This window comes from Brassica napus, chromosome A3 (assembly GCF_020379485.1).
Source record: "Brassica napus cultivar Da-Ae chromosome A3, Da-Ae, whole genome shotgun sequence".
Lineage (NCBI taxonomy): Eukaryota > Viridiplantae > Streptophyta > Magnoliopsida > Brassicales > Brassicaceae > Brassica > Brassica napus.
In genome coordinates this window covers 37650313-37673431 of record NC_063436.1, presented here as the reverse complement: position 1 = coordinate 37673431, position 23119 = coordinate 37650313, and the positions used below count along the sequence as shown (strand labels likewise).

Below are 23119 nucleotides of genomic sequence, written 5' to 3'. Positions count from 1 at the left end.
GTGTGTTCACTGACCGTGATTCTTGCAAATTTTCAAAGATTCACAAATCTTCGAAGAGACACTATGAAACTTACTACTATATTTGCTCCTGCTTACACTGCTTTAAAGCTTTGCAGATGATAACCAGAAATGTTAGGTAGATCTAGACGCATTTCTGGAAAGATTAAACCTTGATTGCTTGTTACAGAATACCCTTCAAAAAAGAACTGCATCTATGACCTTTACTAATAAACTAGGTGGACCGCCCGTACGTATGTGAAGGCATTAACATTAATATTAAATTGATAATCACATATTTACAACTATATAATACTTATATTACATGTATATGGTTGATATGAAAGATTTGATGTTACATATTGATATTTATACTATGTTCATATGAACAAAGAATACATTAGAACGTTTAGAAAACGATCACATTTAACACTAATCTTAAAACATCAGAAAAATATAATTGAGAAAAAATAAATATTTCACGCATAACCCCAATAAAAAAAATCAGCCATAAAATATAAAAGAGAGATTTGAATTACCTGAGATTTATTATCATTGGTTTCATTGTAACAGCAGAGATGATTTACAGTTTCCTTCTCTAAGCCTTGAGTCAGAAAATATGTAATTCTAACAAAAATATTTAAAGATGTAAACAATTCCCAAAAGATAACAAATTGTATAAATGATAGGACAACGTCAATGAGTTTCAAAGTTTTTAAAAAGCTTTGAGATTACCTTTAGCTCTCAGACGTACCGAAGAGGATCACGCACAATAAATAAATAGCACTTGATTAGCATACACATCTTATATTCTATTCTTGATAAGTGATTTAACTTTATAGAAAAAAAAAGAATTACCTTTTTCGAAAGGGATGATGAGTTCCTGGATAAACAGAGTCGTCTCTTTTTGTTAGTTGAATCACTACTGATGCAAAAATATAGATAGAGATACAACATGGAGAGGAAGAGAATAAAAATAAACGGAGAAGAAGAATCCCCTATAAAATTACCAGTAATTGTGTTTCCGTTTATGAGTTACTTATTGATTATCATACACTTGCGCAAGATCACAAAAGTAGAATTTAAATTAGAACGATCAAAAACATATGAAAACTTAAAAGATAGATGCGTGAAACTAATGGGGGTGGCGTGATATTTATATAGCAAATTAGTTTAAATTTCTAAATGACCCAGTTTTCAAGAGAAGTTATGAGATAGAATATCCTCTAATAAATTTTAATTCAGCCATGAGATAGAATATCTTCAAATAAATTTTTAAAGATATTCTGGTTATAATATATACATAATTTTGGTAACTCAAATTTTGTTATATATATATTTAAATATCAAATGCATGATATTAGAAAAGAAGATATCTCGTTAGTTGATTGCAACTCGTTTTTGATAAAACAAATTCCACTGTAAGGATTTAAATAATAGATAATAATGAAAGAATAAGGAATTTTAACGTTAAAATCCCTCAACAAAGTTTGTTTTGGGTAAAAACCTCCAAACTAAGTATTTAACGAAAAACCCCCTAAACTAACTTTATTTGATGAATTAAACTCTAACAGGTCATAATTACTATTACTACCAGTAAATCTTTAATTTAGGGATTTCTACACTAAGTAAACATAGTTGAGGAATTTTACCATTGAAAATGAAAAAAATTCAAAAAATTGTAATAGGAGGATAAATTTTCAAAATACATTTTATGAATTAATGTATAAGCTTCTATAAATGACTTAGAACCTCTTATAATAATTTAAAACGTATGATTTTTATAAATGTATTTATAATTTTATAAATGATTTATAAAACATGCATTGAATTATTAGACATTAATAGTTATTATGATACTTTATATACAAATATAATTCTTTCTTTACAATATAAAATCATTATATCAATTCAAATAAACCTTTTGTTTATTATTTTATGTAATTTATAAATATATAAAAAAAAATGATCGCATTATTACTCTTTCAAAGTTTCAACAATTAGTTACCATAAATAATTATTTCTAATATTATGTAGATTATTTGGAAAGTGATAATTGAATTATCCTTTCCTTTTAGATATAATTATAATAAATAAATTAAAAATCATCGGTCAATCAAATTATAACAATTTGAAGAGTTCATTTATGATCAACACGTAATAAAAAGTCACTTATGTGACATTTCAATCAATATATGGTCGGATTTCTATTTTTATAAATAATTTATAACACTATATAATTAATTTTAAAATTCTGATAAATTTATTCTATAAGCAACGATAAATAATTTAAAAATCGTATTAATAAACATGTTTGGATTTTGTAATATTTAAAATACTTATTATATAATTATATTCGAATACAATTCATAAAGTAGAGTATAAAACTATTATAATTATCTTAATTAAAAATACTTCATTATATTTTATAGTTTATAAATATTAAAAGTAATAAATATAACATTATTAATCTTTCTATAATTTCGAGAATTAGTTGCCATAAATTGTTATTTGTAATATTCTTTAGATTATATGGCAAGTGATATTAAATGTTTTTAGACTTACCTTAAATTTGTAGATCTAATTTAAATAAATAAAAATTAAAAACAATCAACCAATCAAATTATAATAATTTTTTTGAAACTTCAACTATGAGCGACACGTCACCAAACCTCACTAAAGTGACTTCTCTTTTAATATATAGGGGGATCTTTTAGAGAGAGAGATACTAATAACTAGGTTAAGATCCGCGCCTTGCGCGAGATGAACATTATATATATAAATTATTTTATATATTATAGGTTTATAACATATTATGAAATAATATATATATATATTGAATAATTAAAAAGTCATTATCTACTACTTATATAATTAAATTAGTGCGAAAATATAAATAAATTTTATAGATCGAAAAAATATTTTTTCTATTTGATATGATATATAATTAAATTTAAATGATAGTAACATATATATGGTATATTTTAATATTAATATTTATTAGATGATACTTTTTGCTCATATTTTTTTTTAACATTTGTATCTGTTATAGCAAAATGTCTAAATTAGTGATACCAAAATTTTCACTGTGGGATTAATGGTTTAAGTAATATATAATATTTTAAGAAATGAAGTTGTCAATATTTTTTCAAACTTTTTATCAAAAAATTGTTTAAAGTAAATTTCAAAATTAAGATATTTATGTATTTTCATATGACATATAGTTTAATTTAAAATGATACATATATTTATATATCTTTTATTTTTGATACTTATTAAATGAAACTTTCAACTTATATTATTTTTTTAATTATTTGTATCATGTCATAACAAAATTTTATATGATAGATCACAAAATTTGAATGTGAAACTTTTAACAGTTTTAGTAATTTATACTCATTTTTTAAAATTCAAAATATAATATATGAATAATTTTTTTAATTTTTATTATATGGTTACTATGATTGTTTAATTTATTTTAATAGCTTAAAATTAAACAAATATAATTATAATACACACTTATTTTTATTATTCAAAATCATTAATTGTCATATATACTTTAGTCACATTAGGCAATTCCGTAATCTTATTTAAGGAAATAATGAAACACATTAATAATGTATTTATTGTGGTTTAATAAAAAAACTTATTATATATTTAGATGTACCAACATATTTCTCTAAGGATTCTAAGAATCATTCTAGTGATGACACGTGGTTACAAAAAAAATGTTGCAATACTTCTCAAATAATATATAGGAGATATGCTCAAGTAATTAATTTGACCAGTATTAAAAAAATAAATTCTAAGTTGCATTTTCCAAAACTCGAAATATGACATGGTGTCATAAACATTAATGAAGAAGCATAATATTGGGTCAACATAAACCATCCACTTCACCACCCCCACTTTTACAAAACAAAACAAAAAAACATGACCCCCATCCCCCTCCTCAAGGATTAATGCGAAAAGCCTAATTTTAATTTATTCAAGGAAAAACTAAAAGCAAAGGAAAAGGTTTAATTTTCTTGACAAAAAAACAAAAAGGCTTCTTTTCCCTCTATTTTGGTCAAAACTATTTTAAAGAAACTTCCTTATAAGCAAGATTCACACCTTACCAAATAGGAAAGTGGTAGTGATAATGATTTTAACGCACACAGCCTCTAATATAAAATGTTCACGTTGATATTGTGTATCGTCCAAGAACATGACTCTCATTACCCTCGAAAATATATAAATGTATCTTACACAAATGGAGAATGAGAATCTTAATAAAGATCTAATGGATACCAATCCAAGAAAACTAAGAGCCTATTGTTTCATATGGCTCATATTATGTGTACTTGTATTAATTGTTTGTGTAATATTATCCAGAGCAGAAGAAAAAGACGGAAACGATGATGATCATGTACCAAGGATTTACTCTGTTCTGGTTGAAGGTGAACCATTGGCCTTTCATGCGGCAACTAACATCAACAGGTTCAGATCAATTTGTGAATCTACTTGGTTTAATTCATCTATAAGTACCTATTTTCCCATCTTCCATGTTCTTTAGTATTCATATTTACAAACTAAAGTACATAAATAAAATCAAAATTCGATTTAGTTTCTTCCAAAAGAAGTTTGAGAGAATTATCTTATAACTGTATATGTTGAGATTGATCACATTTGATGACGGAAACCAGCAAAGCTATGGCATATGAAGCAAATAAGATAGAAGAGACTCATGAAGAAATACTTGGAAGTACACTTGAAAAAGGAAGTTATACAAAACTTTATAGCTTCAAACATATCATCAATGCTCTCGCAGTCCGTACTACTCCTTCTCAGGTCCTCCTCTTACCCACAAAAATGAAAAATAAATTTACTTTTGCCGGTTTGGTTTAGTGTTGACCGGTTTAGTGCAATTCGGGAGCCAAACAATGATGTTATTTATATACTATGAACGTATTACAAATTTAAATGGAAAACAAAACGTCATTAATATCTAATAATTTGAACCAACGTTTGATTTTTTTCTTTTTGTACAACTCTTTTGCAGAAAATCTTTTCAACTAAATCAGTAACATAAATCTTGTAACATTTGGCTAATTTGGTTTGCTAAACCGGAAACACTAATCATGCAGGCCCAGAAACTGAAGAAGGCAAAAGGAGTGAAGGCAGTGGAAGAAGACAAAGGAGTGAAACTAATGACAACTTACACTCCCGATTTCTTGGAACTTCCTCGACAAGTCTGGCCTAAGATATCCAACCAAGGTGACAGACTTGCCGGAGAAGACATCGTAATCGGTTTCGTGGATACAGGAATTAACCCTACTCACCCTAGCTTTGCCGCACACGATCTCACCAACCCTTACTCAACGAATCTCTCACGTTTAAATTTCTCCGGCGACTGTGAGACCGGTCCTCTCTTCCCCGCCGGTTCTTGTAATGGAAAAATCATCTCCGCAAGATTCTTTTCCGCTGGAGCTCGAGCTTCCGTCGCTTTCAACGGCTCCTTGGATATACTCTCTCCTTTCGATGCGTCCGGCCATGGAAGGTATAACCATGATTCTATTATTGTTATTCTCCTAATATTGTCTTGTCCTTACCCTTTGGTCGACTATAAATATATGATTCTGTTTTTCTTAACTATATGCAATATGTGATTATCAATATACATTAGTATTATTTATAAGAAAACAATATGTATACATTAGTATTGCCGACAAAAAGAAATACACATAATACATATAATGTGTGATGAATAAATCATGTTTATTAAGTGATGAATAAATTATGTATATGAGATTTTAACTTGGACGGTTTGGTTTTAGTCACGTAGCCTCCATCGCGGCCGGAAATTCAGGAGTTCCGGTGATCGTCGAGGGATTCTCCTACGGCCGAGCCAGCGGAATGGCTCCAAGAGCACGGTAAGTCATAAAACCATTATAAATACTGTTAGTTTTTATGAATTGACTAAATAATACTTCTTTTTGAAATTATTTACAAATGATATTATTATTCCGAGTGACAGAATAGCCGTTTACAAGGCAGTTTACCCATCAATTGGAACTCTTGTTGATGTAATTGCTGCCATCGACCAAGTAAAAGATACACAATACTGTTTCTTTTTTACTTAAAAGCATTAAACAAATTTCTTTACTTTCGAACTTAATTTGTCACAGGCAATAATAGATGGTGTAGATGTGCTGACACTGTCCGTAGGACCGGACAAACCACCGGTAGATAAGCCTACAGTACTCGGGATTTTTGACCTGGCGATGCTATTGGCTAGAAAAGCAGGAGTCATTGTGGTGCAGGCAGCAGGGAATCATGGTCCCTTTCCGTCTTCCGTGCTGTCTTATAGTCCGTGGGTCGTCGGCGTCGCCGCAGGAAGTACGGACCGGTCTTATCCGGCCTCTCTCATCCTCGACGGTGGCCAGACCGTTCAGGGCGTCGGACTTTCAGGTATATATCTAACTAACTTCTTCAAATAAAAATTACTTGCATTCCATATATATAAAATCCAAGGAAAAAAACTTCATTCAAAAAAATTATTTGGCAAAGCTAATTTCTTTTCTGATTAAATGCTTAAGTTGCAACACTAAAGACAACAAATTAGTTTTATCAAAACTATTGACACCACACGTTCATTTATTTCCTTTTGAGATTATCTGTTTGCATATATATATATTTTTTTGTTTGAATACATTTTTAATTTATAAGAAATACATTATGGTATTAATTGATATATTTGATAGTAAAATGCCATTTTTTGCAAGATTTCTAAAACATTACTGAGATAAGTCATTTTCAACATTTAATTCATAATTATAATATAACCATATTTTTATTGAATTTCTAATCCATATGTTCTTACATACTCATAACATTTTGGATCTAGAGTTTTTTTTTTCACCTCATAGAGTGAACCTATAGATATACCAACCCATAATATATTGTTATTTCATATTCTATATCTTTTAAAAATGAAATAAAATAATAGTTGCACAAAACACATTGGCGGACAAACTTGCACGTGGTGCGAGGAGTTCTCCTTCAGCTATGCTTTATGTTGATTCTATCCCACCGGTTTGGCTTGCTGAATCGGTTCAATAGTTCTAAATGTTGTTTTCAAAAAAAAATAATAATAATAGTTTGTCAAGTTAATTATATTAGGTTTTAAAAATAAATAAATAAAAAATAGTAGTAGTTGCAAAAAAAAATATTTTTAAAAATATTTATAACACTTTCAGCAAAGCATTAAACTTTAAACCCTAAATACTAAACTCTTGGTTAAACCTTAAATTCTTGGGTAAATCTTAAACCTTTGGGTAAATCCTAAACGCTTGGGTAAACCCTAAACCATAAGGTTTTATGGTTTACCCAAGGGTTGGTATAGTTTACCCGAGGGTTTAGGATTAAGGGTTTAATGTTTTTAAAATTTAGTGTTTAATGTTTATGATTTAGGATTTAAGATTTATCCAAGGGTTTAGAGTTTAGTATTTACGGTTTAAGGTTTAATATTTTGCTGACAGCGTTATAAATATTTAAAAAAAAAATTATAACTAGTATTATTTTTATTTATTTAAAACATAATATAATTTGACAAATACTTGTTATTTTTTTTTAAGATATGGAATATGAAATAACAAAATACTAAATGAACCTAGTGGATCTATGTTTAACCTAGTTCTAATATTTTATGATGGAACAAAAAGGATAATTACTTTTTTTTCATTTTGAAATTAAAGGCCCAACTCTCGGAGCTCCTTTCCTTCGACACAGGCTAGTCTTAGCCAGAGACGCAGTTAGAACCAACGGCTCCGTTCCACGAACCATAACCGGAGACGTGGAAGAATGTCAGCGACCGGATAACTTTGATCCGGCGAAGGTTCTTGGAAGTATTGTGATTTGTACATTTTCGGAGGGCTTCTTCAATCAAATCTCGACAATTCGAGCCATCACCCAAACCGCCACGACCCTTGGTTTCATGGGTTTCATACTCATGGCCAACCCTAATTTCGGGGACTATGTTGCAGAACCTACGATATTTTCCTCACCTGGTATTCTAATCCCTAAAGTATTAGATTCCCAGGTAACTTTTATCTCTAATTCCATCAAATAACTGAAGAAATGACAATATTTCGTTATATATTTGGATCAGAGCGCTACCATAGGAAAATAACTCTGCGTAACATATCTATGAAAAATTGTAGGCATAAATAGTTTTTAAACTCGGCCAATTAATCGGATTAAACATAAGTTTAGGTAACTGACTTGTCAGAGTATATAGTTTAGCAAATATATAACATCCATTTGTGATCTTTGTGTGTAGGGTGTGGATGGCTGACTATATATTATATTAGTATATAAATGTATTTTTAGTATATAACAGTTAACGGGTACAACATTGTAGAAATAAAATTCAGTGATCACATAGGGACCATTTGACTTGGCATGAACATGTTTCCATGAAGTTTCACTACAAATATTAAGATTTTATTCATGTTAGCTTATTATGAGGTACTACGAAGAGAAAACTTACAGAGACAGAGGAGGGGTAGTAACACAATTTGGGGCACGAGCCAGGATCAACGAAGGCCGGAACTCGGTGTTCGCTGGAGAAGCACCGGTTGTGAGCAGATTCTCGTCGAGGGGCCCGGCTTTTATAGATGCAAATCAGAATCCTTTGGACGTCCTTAAGCCAGATATTCTTGCACCTGGTCATCAAATATGGGGAGCCTGGAGCCTTACTAGTGCCTTTGATCCTAATTTCACAGGTTTTTACTTTTACACCCTTCATGTTGGTGTTGTGTATCCTATCAAATTTACCACTTAATTTTTTTTCGTGAGCAGGACGGAGGTTTGCAATATTGTCCGGAACGAGCATGGCGGCTCCTCATATAGCGGGGATCTCTGCACTGATAAAGCAGCTTAATCCTTCTTGGACCCCGGCCATGATTGCCTCGGCAATTTCCACCACGGCCACAGGATACGACAGTTCAGGCGAAGTTATGTCAGCGGAGTCTTATGGAATCGGTGAACTGTTTCCATCTAATCATTTTGATCATGGCGCTGGCCATGTTAATCCCGCTAGAGCCTTAGATCCTGGGCTGGTTTTACCCACAGGTAAATATTTCTATTTATCATGTCGGAGAAAATTGATAGTTAAAACCTTGGGGGTTGTTTTCATAATACTGTTCGGCATATTGGACCAGGTTTTGAAGACTACATCAGTTTCTTGTGTTCACTGCCAAACATTAACCCGGACACAGTTCGATCCGCAACCGGAGCCTGGTGCACCACCAAGCTTAGCCACCCTGCGAATCTTAACCATCCATCAGTGACTATATCTGCTCTTAAAGGGCCACTTGTAGTGAGAAGAAGTTTCCAAAATGTCTCCAACAAAACCGAGAGATATCTTGGTTCAGTTGTACCTCCCAATGGTACAATCGTACGATTACGCCCATCTTGGTTTACGATACGGGCACAGAGAATCCAAGATGTTGACATTGAGTTCAATGTTACAGAAGTCCTAAACCAGTTTACGTTTGGTGAAATTGTTCTTACCGGAAGCTTAAATCATATTGTAAGAATCCCATTGACGGTTAAGACCATCCCGTTATAAAAACATTGCTCTTGCTTGATTTATTAGAGTCCCATTCCCATACAAAAAAAATCTCTTTTTATTATTTGAGGAGCATTTTTACTAATAAAGTAATAAGTAATCTTTACCCTCATGTGTAATTAACAAAATATTATTACTTAGGTTCATCATGAGAGCCCTTCTTACATATTTTTTTTTTAAAACCCTCTATTGATGTAATGTCATTGCTCACTAAAACTATATATGTATTTTACTTTATACTATGAAAGGCCCTTTGTATATGAATATATAAACATGACGATACATACATAAATATAATAGAAGTTTGGTTTATAACTTTACATATGAATAACTGTAGAATACATATTATATATGTATATTCTATGCATTATAATAGAAGATCTTATATATCTATCAATATATATATAAAGATGTTTGCTTCAACTCCTGTGCGTCCACGTCGGATCCAGCCTGGAATGTCGAGAAACATGACGCTGACACGTGTCCCACTCTGCAAAACTATGCTTTTCATTTACGAGATATGTTTAACATTTTGTGGGCTACAGTTAAATGGGCTTTCTGTTTAACTCAGACTTTTGAGCCAGAAGCTAGAAACACTTATATCGTCTTTGTCAGTTTCACACCCAATTTTAGGGTTCATACTCCTCTTTGATCTCTGACGACGCCGGTGTTCTTATACATTATTTGAAACCAACCATGGATTTTCAACAGGTTGAATTTCTAAAATAGGTTTCTCTCGACGACTTCACGGCGAATCTCTTGATCAAGCTCGGTTCGTTCCGTTTCGTCTTCTTCTTTTCTGAATCGTTACGAAATGCATTTATCATCATTAACGACCGTCTTAAATCTTCGACCACTAGAACCATGATTCCTCATTCAATGCAATCTCACTCTCTACACGACGGTGAATCTCTAACTATAAAAAATTCAGCTTTCATCCCGTGAACATCATCAGCTTTAGGAAGCTTGAGAAAAAAAGAGCTTGAGTTTAAATGATTTTGGGTTTGCTTATTGATTTGGTTTTTGTTTGTTGATGTAAGATGATTTGGGTATTGTTTATTTATTTATAAAGTTTGAGTTTAGATGATCTTGGTTTTTTTTTTTATATAGAAAGCATGAGTTTAGATGATTTTCGTTTGGTTTATTAAATTTTGGTTTTGTTTGTTAGTGTAAGATTATTTTGGTTTCGTTTATTGCTTCTTGAGTCTAGATTATTGAGACTGACGAAGCTGTTTTGATTTCCAGTATCCAGTTCAAAGGTCTCGGTTACACTAGAAAGAGAGGTTGTCCAACGCTTACAAATACATCGATTTGTGATAATAACTTTTACACCGCAAGCTGTTGAACACTATAAACTGGTAAGCTCATATACAATTCCCTAAGGTTGTCCTTAAGTGTGTTAATTTTAATTGCTTACAGTAATTCTTTGCGAAGTTTATTCCGATGGGTTTCCCACGAGAACAAGCCAGGAATGATAACTTTCTTAGGTAAATACTTGAGCTTGACACGTTTCTACCGAATTTTCATATTAATTTTTTGTTTGAAATGTGAGTTGTTTGAAAATTGGATTGAATTATCATATTTCTTGCTTCATATTGATTACTTAGATCGTAGATTAAAAAAAAACAAGACAGGGTACTCGGGGAGCTCATGAATGATGAAGCTGATCGATAATGGATAGATGGATGAGATTGGAATTTAGGTTTCAGGGTGGAATTATGAGTCTGGTGAGTTGAACGAGAGCAGTAAGCGACTAAGAGTGTTCAAAATGGAGGAGGAAAGTGTAAGAAGAAGGGAATGCCTGCTAAGAATCTGATGGCTGTGAAGGGGAGGAGGAAGAAGCAAAATGATAGGCTTTATATGCTTAGATCAGCAAAGTAAACAACAAACTTGAGTCAACTCCACCTGGATCTTTGCCTCCAACTCCACAAATCTTCCATCCATTAGCTCCTACACCTCATATTATTTCTTTCTGTGTAAAGGAAGAATTATGTCCTTCATCTTTGCCAAGCTTTAAAGGCCAACAAGCAAGAGTAAGTCTTAAACAAAGCTTCATGGAAAATTTTTCGATTCTATGTTAAGATATTTAGTCTGCGTTTATGTTATTCACAGGTTGAGGTTAGACTAAGGGAAGGATTTGCAGTGAACATTAAGCGGTGATTAGCTGTTTCAACGGGGTTGCCGTGAGTGTTTTCCACGCTGAGGTGAGAACAATAACATCATTTACCTTTCACTTAAAACAGTTGAGATTCTTACATGAATTTTGTAGTTACATGTTTTCTTTGTTTGTGAATATCAGCAATATCAAGGACATGAGATATTGCTTGAAATCAAAGCAGTACTTCTTGATATAGCGGGCAACACTGGTATGATCTGAGCTAATCCTGAGTAAAGTCCTTAAGCATCTTATGAAGCCGAGTTCTTTAAATCTGCAATTTAATTTGTTCTTTTTTTTCTTTCTATTTACTAAGCATTTTTGAACAAATCATGACTTTCAAACTTTTACACCAATGATAAATTCATTACGTTTCGTGTCCTCAGGCTATGATTCATAAATTTTAATTAAAAAAAAAGAGTTTTCTTTTATGAGTAATCTTCTCACAATAGGAGCAAAGGATGATTTGGACGTATTAGCTAAGCTCGCTTTTTCAAATGTATGTATAAGTTAAGCTAGCTTTTACACATATACGGTCTCTGACAGAGAATCTAATATGAGTATAAGAGACAAAGGAATCTGAGGTGTACAAGGAGATAGTTTCAGCTACCAGGTGAAGAAAATTTGGAGTTTTTTTGGTAATGATGAAGATATTAGAAAGTACAAATTGAGATTTGAAGAATGGACATAGAAAGAAAATAAACATTTTGTTTTCCCATAAATTGTTTTCCTTTCCCATGAAGATGTTAGTAGAATTTAATTCTCAGAAATGTTTTCTATGGAATTGTGTTTGTAATTTTACTACTTATTTAGATTAGATTTTGAGTTGATTAAATAAAAAGTATAGAATTGTGTTTAAAATAAAATTAAAACACAAAACTGTCATATGCTACTATTAGAAACAAATGAAAAAAAAAATTGTGTTTAAAATAAAATTAAACCACAAAACCGAAATCTGAATTAGGATCTGAAGATATCCAAAATTAATTAAATATGTTAATGTTTATATATATATTAAGGTGATTTAGATAATTTAGAGTATTGTTTTATTTGTTATTTTGAATACTTTTTTAGTTAATTTAGATAGCTTAACTAATTTTTAATTAGATTGTAAATAATTTCTATATTTTGAAATTTTTTTGGTCAATTTTCGAGGTTTTTTAAAATATATTTTTGTATGATTTTAAACATTGGTTAAATCCGATCCGAAACAAACCCGGAAAAAAACCGAACCGAACCTGATCCGATAATTAGTAAAAACCGAATGGTACTTATGAGCATAACACCGAAAATCCAAAAATCCGAATCATCCGGACCGAAACTGAACGGGCCACCTAACGTCCAGGCCTACTACTATCAAACCGAATAGCCCACCAAGTTTTCTATCTGATGGATAAAGAGAAATAACTTGAATTTAATTAAAAATTTAATTATCAAATAAGGTTAATGTCAATACATAAAATAATCCAAAACACATAAAATGTAGGAATACAAAGAGCAAGTTAACAAGAACAAAAAAGATCTATGTTATCGTTAATGTTTTATCAAACCTATGCAAATAAAAATAAAAATTATTATCTCATCAAAAAAAATTCATCTGAAAAAAATATAACCAAAAACTAATAAATAATTAAAAATTAAAAAAGCAGTTTGAAAAAAAAAATAGTAAACAATACATTATTAGTTGGAATATAGAATATAAATTAAGAAGAGTGAAAATTTTGTCAAAAATAATAATTTAATAAAAATATATAACTAAAAATTATGCCGAGAAAAAGAGTAAATCACAGATTTCGTTTTAGGAAATAGTTAAAACAAATATTTTCAAAAAATAGTTTGAAAAAAAGAAACAAAATAACATTGCTTCATTCAAATAATCACAACTATCGTATACTTTAGCACTTAATCTCCTAATATCTTAAATAACAATGATTTACATTGCTCCTTTTATACAACCGTAACTATTTATATAGAAAGTTAATTAACAATAAATTTGACATTTAATATTCTAACATCTTACATAAACATATATTTCACATAAATAACGAGTAACAAAGAATGTATAACCAAATTTTTAACACAAAAAATATCAACACAACTAAATTAACAAATATAAAATCCCGCGCGAAGCGCGGACTTGCCCTAGTATGGTTATATAATAGAATATTCTACGTATTATATATATGTATATCATTAAGTCATATATGACTTCTATCTTGGTACTTAACTTCTAACTAGGTTAAGACCCGCGCCTTGTGCCGGATAAATATTTTATATACAAACTATATTTATAATGGTATTATTTATTTTATATTTTCTACATATTATGAAATAATAAAATAATAAATATATATTGAAATATTGAGAAATCAGTAATATTACGCATATAATTTAAATTGGCTTGCAGATATAAATCAAACAATCACTCTTGTTTATTAACGGTCATTTTATGGTAATCAATTTGATCCATTTTATATTATATAATTAAATTTAAATGATAAACATATATATAAAATATATTTTTAGTAAAGCTGTTTATTAGATGAAATTTTTAATCATATGGTTTTATGATTATTGTTATCTTATAACAAAAATTTAAACCATTAATAAAAAAATTAATTTGAGATTTCTAATAGTTTTAGTAATTTTAATCATTTTTAATTGAATGCAAATTTAAAAATTAAAATATTAGTTAAGTTCTCAATATTTGTTCAATGCAAATAGGTCTGGACAAAAAAAACAGAACTGAAATTACCTAAAAAACCGGACCGAGACCCTCAAATATCCGAACTGCTCCTATATTTCTACATTCAAACCAAACCGTAACCGAACCGAGGACCAAACGGGTACCGGGGTATATAACACTAATAGTTATATATACATATAACATAGTTAAATATATATTTATAATTTAAAAATTTATTAAAAGTAGCAAAAAATATTTGAAAATAACTAAATTATTATAAAGTATCTCAACTGCCCAAAAATATCCGAAATCCAAAACTATCCGGATACTATTATCCAAAATATCCAAAGTAATCTGATATATCTAATTTTTTTATCTAAATCATCCTAATTGTTTTTTAATATTTTACCCTAAATAACCGATATTTTACCTTAACTACCCGAACTGGAACCGAAACCAAATGAGAACCGATTTTTTTTCGGGTATTTCCCGGTTTCTAGTTTTACTATCCGAACCGAACTCGAGACTAACCGAACCAAACCAAAAATATGTCAAGTAATAAATGAATCATCTAACCCCCTACCCGAAATACCCTAACCGAACCAAATCGAAACCTGAAATGCCCAGGCCTAAATGTAAATATCAATATATAGTTCGTATTTTATATGATATGTAGTTTAATTAAATGATATATATATATTAATATAAACACTTATTAAATAAGACTTCTTACTTATGTGGTTTATAACTATTTATATCTTATTATAATAAAAAATTTAAACCATTGATAACAAAAATTTGTTTGAGACTTTTAACAATTTAGTAATTTATACTCGTTTTTAAAAATTCAAAATACAACATATACGAAAAAATCTAATTTTTGATTATATGGTTAATGCAATTGTGTAATTTATTTTAATAACAAATATTTAAACGAAAATGATTGAGTGTATACAAATTGTTAGCAAATTTTTGTTATTGGAAATCATTAATTACACATATATAATTTAATAACATTAGATAATTCCGTAGCTTTTATTTAAGGAAAAAATGAAAAATAACTTTTAATACTAATAAATTATTTTGTGATGAGTTTAATAAAAACTATAGTTTATATTTAGATGGACCAACCTACTTTTCTAAAGACTCTTGAAAATCATTCTCATGATGACACATATCATGCTTCTAATGTTGTAATGCTTCTCTTTTAATATATAGGAGATATATGTTTTGTTAATTACCAACATAATATATGAGCTATATATGTGCTCTGCTATGTATATCTAAATTAATCAGTCATAATATACGTGTTATATATGAAAGTGAAGTCTGAGTCATTTACAAGTTCACATGTAAATAATAGAAAGGTAAATAATATATAACTTATCGGTTTGACCAGTCAAACCGGTTGAGTTAATATAATTGTTTCTCAGTTAGGGTGAACCAGACTGTATTGAAAATTAATTTGATTAGTTTCAAAAGAAAATTTTCTATGGTTTTATTATATAGTAAATCAAATATTTTTTCTATCAACCACGTACTGTTTCAGTGTCATCCTGCTCAAGAAATGTTACAGACAGTACACTTCCCAGTTGATTCTACGCCACCTCGCAATCTGACAGACAACTTTTCAGTGATCATGCAGATGATATCAGATATGAATATGGAGGAAAGTCGCAGAAATGCGATTCCCTGGTTACTCTGGATTATATGGAAGAATCACAACTCTATTTTATATGCAGAGATTCAAACATCGGTTGAAACATTGAGAAGCCAAGCGTTAGAGGAAGCAAAGCTCCGGTTCTCTGTAAACAAGAGAGCTCCATCAGCTGAGCCTGTAACATCAACATTGAGGACCTCGAATTCTTGGCAGCCTCCTAATTTCAATCTGATCAAATGCACCGTGAATGCACGTTGGAGGAATGCGACTGCTATGATAGGCACTGCATGGATTCTGAGAGACCACCAGGGTAATGTTCTGTTCCACTCAAGAGATGCTTTCACTCCCTCTGGGAATAGATTATCTGCAGAGCTTAAATGTATCAGCTGGGCGCTTCATAGTATACATGATATGGGTTTTAGAGACGTGGTTTTGGGAATCGACTCCCATGATGCCCATAAATCGATCTCTAACGCTATAACATGGCCAAGATATCGTCATTTACTCGACAAGATCAAGGATGTGCGCTCTGTTTTTGAGTCGGTGACTTTTGAACAGGAATCAACATTTTCAAATTCCATTGCACGAGACATTGCAAGAAGTGTAACTCAGGATGGAAGGTTCCACTCTTACCTTGCCCTTGGAGGCCCAGCCTGGCTCCACAACAGGATTCAAGAAGAAGCCATCTCCAACGTTTGCTAAATCTTTCCCTTAAGATCATTCTGTTGGTTTTTGCGCTTTAGCCTTGTTTCCGTTTTCTCTTATCTCATTGTTTCCGTACAAACATTGGTTATTCCTTCTTAATTGAGTTCAGACGTTTAAACAAAATAATAACAGAAAGGTTAAAAATATATGTCTTATTAATTTGCCCAGTCAAACTAGTCGGGTTAATATGAGAGTTCTCGGTTAGGGTGAATTGGATTGTTTATTGGAAATTAATTTGATTTGTTTCAAAAAAAAATTCAATGGTTTTGATGAATCAGTATTGAAAAAAATATATTTTCTTCGTATTTTGTTATTATTTAAAAAAAAAATTTGAAGTTGGTTTTGTTATATAGTAAGTCAAACATTTTGTTTTGAAGAGACGATCAGTAGTTTTTGATGAATGCAATAAAAAAATTTGTTAACGAAGAGTTTTGTTACTATCCACTACTGCATATGTTGATTGTTAAACCGTTAGTTTATGTTTCTTATAATTCAAAGCCAAGTCTAATTAGCTAATAGGGTCGATCTCTTGACTGATTGTACGATATTTAATTATATTGTCGCAATCCCTTAACTTAAGCACCAAGACTTTGTGTTTAAACAATCAATATAAATGGTGACAGGGAGTTGTTATTCAATATATAATATTTGATTCTCATATTTAATATTGTTTCCTATTTGTTAATTCCTTGATTGTAATACTTTCCAAATTTTTTAAATTATAAACTAAAAGATAGCGACTATTAGGACTAATTTTCTGTGATGGAATATTCGTTTTGTCTACAATTTTGACGTATCTCGGAAACAATTAAAATTTAATACAAATATAACAAATCAAATGTATAAATAAGATTATTATTATTGTTTGTTGTCCATAACTAGATTGTTGGTCCCCAGATATTTCACTAAATTTCTAAAACCAAATTGTGTTTTTTCACTATTCTTTTTATCAAACTTTACATCTTTTATTCTATAACATGTATGATATGTGACTATAGCTTTTAAATTTTAATATTTATTGATTAATATTTATAATCTTTTTTGTCTATTTACTCCGCGTAGGGCGCATGTCACCACCTAGTTGTGTATATTGGGGCTGATTGGTAGAGGCTGTAGCTTTGAATTTTTTGCTTTAAGATTTAAGCTGTAGATTTTGTGGCTTTAGCTTTAAATTTTATTGTTGTAGGTTTACTTCAAAGTTTTAAAAGCACTAAACCTAAAGCTGTAGAAAAATTGATTTCTAGAGCCATTATATTTCTTTTCAAAGATTTTGGTCTCTAGCTTTAGTTTTTATTAATAAAGCTTGATTGCTTTGATTTTAGGAAAAAATGCCAAAACAGAACAAAAAAACAACATAGTTGTCCCTATGGTATAATCCATTTTTTACCATTTTCTCATTTTTACCATTTTCATATGTTAAAATTAATGAAATAAATAGTTTAGGAATCAAAAAAATTATTAAAAATATAAACAATTAATAAAACACCCATTTACACAAACACATAATTGTTTTGGGTTGAAAGTCATTGCTGATGATCATCATTTGGCTTTTATTTCAGACATAAATGCGGCCATTGCTAAGGCGCTTGAGACTGTGTATCCAACAGCTAAACATGGTATTTTCATTCATCATTTGTTGAATAATGTGGTAACATATTACCATGGGAAATGACTTGTTGGGATGGTTGCAAAGGCGTCCAAGGTTTATAGAATTGCTGAGTTTGAAAAGACATTGCTAATGTGTGTAATATCAGTCTGACAATTGGAAAATACCAAAGGGATGCTGATGTACAAAAATGGGCTAGATGTTAATTCTCTGGATATAGATATGACATAAGGACAACCACCCTGCCGAATCCATCAACTCTGCTTTGCGTTCACCGAGAAAGTATCCAATCATTCCCTTGTTGGATAGTATCATGGAAATGTTGACTCGGTGGTTTTATAACCGTAAGAAAAAGATATTGCTGCGTAAACATCCTCTCCCCAAAGATGTGGAGAAAAAGATTGAAAGGAGAACCGAGAAAGGCAAAACATTTGTAGTTTACCCTGTTAGCGATGGTCGATTGCTTGTTAGAGGTGATAAAATTGACTGCTTAGTTGATTTGGATAGACGGACTTGCTCATGTGGGAAATACAACCTGATGAAGATACCTTGTCGGCACGCAATTAAAACTGGTTTTCATGTTGGCAGACAGCCACACACATTGACTGATTTGATGTACACTACAGAAGCTTGGCGATAAGCTTATCATGAAAGCATAAATCCTATTGCTGTTCCTGAGGATGCTTGGTCCATACCAGAAGATGTTGTCGAAGTCAATGTGCTACCACCAGACACAAGAAGATCAGTTGGAAGGAATAGAAAACGCAGATACGAAACTGTTGAAGATAAAATTCGGTCATCGCAAACATCACAAAAGAGGCAGCATCGCAAGTGTAGTAGATGTGGTATTAGTGGGCACAACAGAGCAACTTGTAAAATACCAATATAGCCAGTCACATATGGTAAGGGTCATCTTATATAGCCAGTTCGTTTAATGTGTTTCAAGCTCGATTTAATTGTGTTTCATGTATGTTTCTTTGTGTTACAAGTTGGTCTGTTGAAGTATGCAAGTTGTGGTGTTTGAAGTGCAGTATTACATTGTCTCGTATGGTTTTTTCTTCTAAAAACTATCAACTTTGTTTTCATTTTGATTGTTATACTTTGGATAATTTTCGTTTGGTTATTTTCTCAGTTTTATTGTTATACATTGGCATTATTTTCCCCTCTCTTCTCTATCTCCCTGTTTTTTTTGTTCTGTATTAGTTATGTTTTGTTCAGCTATGCTTTCGAAGTCAATTGAGTTTGAGTTTGAGTTTGCTTGACAATAGCTGATGTCCGAGTTTTTTCTGCAGCTGATGCACAAGTGCGTTCGTTTTTTCGATAAGAAAGGTGGATTGTAAGAACAGAACACTGAGATTGCTAATAGAACTGTCCTATTCAATTTTCTTGAGGTCTCAACTTTATCTTGGGACAGGTCCCTCAAGTCTTGTGTACTCAATCCAAAATCAAAATCATTAGTTTCTGTAGCAATTTTTTTCCCATCCTATTCATTAAAACCAAAAACAATGCATATAAGAAGACATTTATTCATAACACAAACAAAGCATTACATTCATAACACAAACAAAGCAGTACATTCATAGAGTTTCATACACAAACATTCAAACATATTACCCATTAGAAACCTATTACACAAAGTTTCTCATTCCATATTACAAAGTACTAAATTGTTACATAATATTACATAGTGAAAATGAAGTTCCAAGTACAACCTAGCTCCAAAAGACTAGCTCCAGCACCCTAACTCAAGCATCCTAGTTCCAAGTTCATCAAGTTCTACACTTTCTCTTAGGTAGTACCTTTTTTGTTGGTGTAGGTTGATCACCTTTGCGCTTAGGTGGAGCTTGAGCGCCTTTGCTCTTAGGTGGATCTTGATTGGCTTTGCTCTTAGGTGGAGCTTGATTGGCTATCCCCTTAGTTGGAGCTTGCATGGCTTTGATGTTTAGTGGAGCTTCTTCAGCTGCCTTTTTGCTAGGATAGCTTCCTTCACCAGTCAAACTGATTGCGTCCCTGAGCTGTGAAACCTCAATCTCCATCTTCCCCATCCTCTCTTTAAACATCCTCTCCATATTAGCCATTTGTGTACTGAGCATATCCCCCAAGGAAGTGACAGATGTCTGTATGAGACCCTCAATGAAACTTTTAGTTTCAGGACCAAAAGTAAGATTTTTTTTTTCTGCAGATCGTTTATACAACAACTTCTTCTTTCTTGTCTCTGCTCCTTCATCAAGAACCTTTCTCTTGCCTTTTCTTGCAACTGTGACCGAAGAGGTCTCCTCGTCTGCTAAAACATCAGTATCAACCACAGTCTTATCAGCTTCTGACCTTCTATCCTGGCTGTCGGCTTCCTCCATTTCAGTCTCTCCAGGCTCAAAAACTGGCCATTATGTGTTACTCCAATCAAACTTCTGTCTGATCCTATTTTAGAAGAAGGTCCACTCGTTCATCTTCCATCTCACCCTTCCTTGTATACTCAACATGCAGAAACATATCACCATTACCAGTCACTGAAATAACCGAGAACAAGTCACCCTATAAAACAGTTAAAACATTAAAAGCTATACAAATTATATACAACAACCATATATATATAATAAAACAATGTGAGATAGTTACCTTCTTAGTTAAGGAGTCCTCAAGCTCAATGATGTCTTCATAATAAACGTTTGCAACTCCTTTCCAATTGCCACACCTTGGACCGACGAAGCTACCAGAGACTTGTCTCCCACATATTTCTCCAAAATCAGGAATTGCTTCCATAATCCAAATCTGGAGAGCATATGAGAAACCCTCAAAAATTTAGTTGTCCTTCTTACCCAACTTCTTCCTAGCCTTCTCAATGGAACTTAGCAGGAAGTCATACGAATGAAGATCCCAATGGAACTTCCGGAGCTTGTCAAGATCCATCACCAACTTGATGTACATATTAGGGATGTTCACCTTCTCATCTCTCCCCATCACCACACCCATTATCACACACAGGTAGATTAACCTCATCCTATCAATCCGAGTCCACTTGTCAACTTCTTTTAGATGCACCTTTCGGATCAACTTCAAGGTGATCGTATCACCAGTCCTTAGTAGGTTACTCTGAATCCCCCCGTCATTTTCCATGTTACTACGTCACTGCTGCTTTTCCGAGAAACTTTGAGGCCTGTCATAGCATGGTACTCCTGAAGCGAAAACCGGAGAGGCGTCCTCGCAAAGACAAACCACTTCTCATGCATCTTCGAGGTAATTAGCTGCTTGCACAAGAAACTATCCACCATTTTCCCTGAAAACCCGAGCTTGTTATCCGCAATAGCCATAAAATGTTTGAAAACAGGATCTATCTTCACATCATTGTACTCTGCAGACATGGCTTTCTTCAGATCCCTGATAAGTTCCATGCGGCAGCTATTGTTGATCTTCTTGACCTGAGGTTCCAAACCCTCTGCATACAGTCGCTTAGGTAGCACTAATTCCATATCTACAAAAGACAAAAAAATGATTTTAGTGAAACGAATCATGAAATGAACAAAAACCATAAGTCAAAAACATAATCGGTTCATATAATTAGTTAAGCAAACTAAGACAATTCACAAATCAGGTAAGCTCTTCTCCTTCAGTTTTACAGAACATATTGTTTCAAGTCAAAGAAACAAACTTTGCAGAGAAAACAGAGACAAACACAAGAACAAAACCAAATTCAAAAACACAAAGACTATATATCTTTTTGTTTAGAAATGAAATCAATTAACCAAACCATATCAAACGAAATCAATTCACAAACACATACACACATCAAACAATAACCGGATCGAGGAACATGAAATGAAGAAAGATAAATTTCGGACATAATACCTTAGCTCAACGCGATTTCAGAGAAAGAGAGTGGCAGAGAGGTGGAGAGAAGCGGAGAGGCGGAGAGATGCGGAGATGCAGAGAGTAGCGGAAGGCGAGAGAGGCGGAGAGGCGGAGAGAAGGGGAGAGGCGGCGAGAAGCAGAGAGGCGGAGAGAAGCGGAGAGGAGAGACGGAGAGGTGGAGAGAGAAGCTCTCAAATCTCCTTTGCGTTTGTCTAGAGAGAGAGATCCAGAGAAAAGTATTAGAACAAGAAGGAGAAATGAACAAACTTTATGACTAAAATTGGATGGAGACTTTGGTGTTTACCTTCGGTATGTAGGAGAAAAGAAAGCTAGGTTCCACTGGTGGCTGCACTCGTCGTTGATTTCACCGGAGAAAACACAACGGAGAAGACACAATCGCCATCTTGTTCGCCGTTCCGTGAAAGAGAGAGGCGGAGAGATCGATGTTAGGGTTACAGGAGTTAGGGAAATTAAATGTTTAGATCCCTTTTTTTTTAATAAATTTTCCCCTTTTGGCAAGTATATTAAACCAACCTTTTTTCATTTTTTTTTAAATACAATAATTATGTTTTTTTTTTTTTTTTTTTTTTTTTTTTTTGTCATCAACTTTACAGACTCATATAGACTCTGTGAACCAAACTGGGAGATCTTGATCCATGTGAACTACAAAGACGTTTCCTTCCTAGCGCTACGGGCTAAGCTCCGCCTTCTTGTTATGCGTTCTTGGTACATAGATAATCTCTGCGTGGGGAAAAAACTCTCTTTCAAAGTGTTTATATCCTCCAAATAACTTGCAAATGCTGGCCATTCTCTGGTGTTGAAACCATCTTCACAATTGAGAACAATCCGTT

General features: G+C 32.1%; 1 protein-coding gene and 1 long non-coding RNA gene across 5 annotated transcripts; both read left to right on the top strand.

The window, feature by feature from the left end:
• Positions 1–4223: 4223 nt before the first annotated feature.
• LOC106409373 (subtilisin-like protease SBT2.4) lies at positions 4224–9710 on the top strand. Its single transcript, XM_013850021.3, has 10 exons — positions 4224–4476; positions 4683–4827; positions 5124–5536; positions 5814–5909; positions 6014–6083; positions 6165–6447; positions 7734–8077; positions 8495–8762; positions 8839–9111; positions 9201–9710. Exons 1-10 carry the CDS (start codon positions 4235–4237, stop codon positions 9608–9610), a joined length of 2544 nt encoding a protein of 847 aa, XP_013705475.2. The 5' UTR covers positions 4224–4234; the 3' UTR covers positions 9611–9710.
• A 464-nt stretch (positions 9711–10174) lies between these two features.
• Positions 10175–12729, top strand: LOC106409209. Of its 4 annotated transcripts, none has more exons than XR_007338478.1 (6): positions 10175–10514; positions 10856–11097; positions 11218–11643; positions 11723–11814; positions 11910–11976; positions 12312–12729. It is a non-coding gene; the product is annotated as an uncharacterized LOC106409209 (long non-coding RNA). The 4 variants fall into 4 exon arrangements; XR_007338477.1 differs by lacking the exon at positions 12312–12729 and having other exon boundaries at positions 10179–10514; positions 10856–10968; positions 11030–11097; positions 11910–12146; XR_007338476.1 differs by lacking the exon at positions 12312–12729 and having other exon boundaries at positions 10180–10514; positions 10856–10968; positions 11045–11097; positions 11910–12146.
• The last annotated feature ends 10390 nt before the right edge of the window (positions 12730–23119 follow it).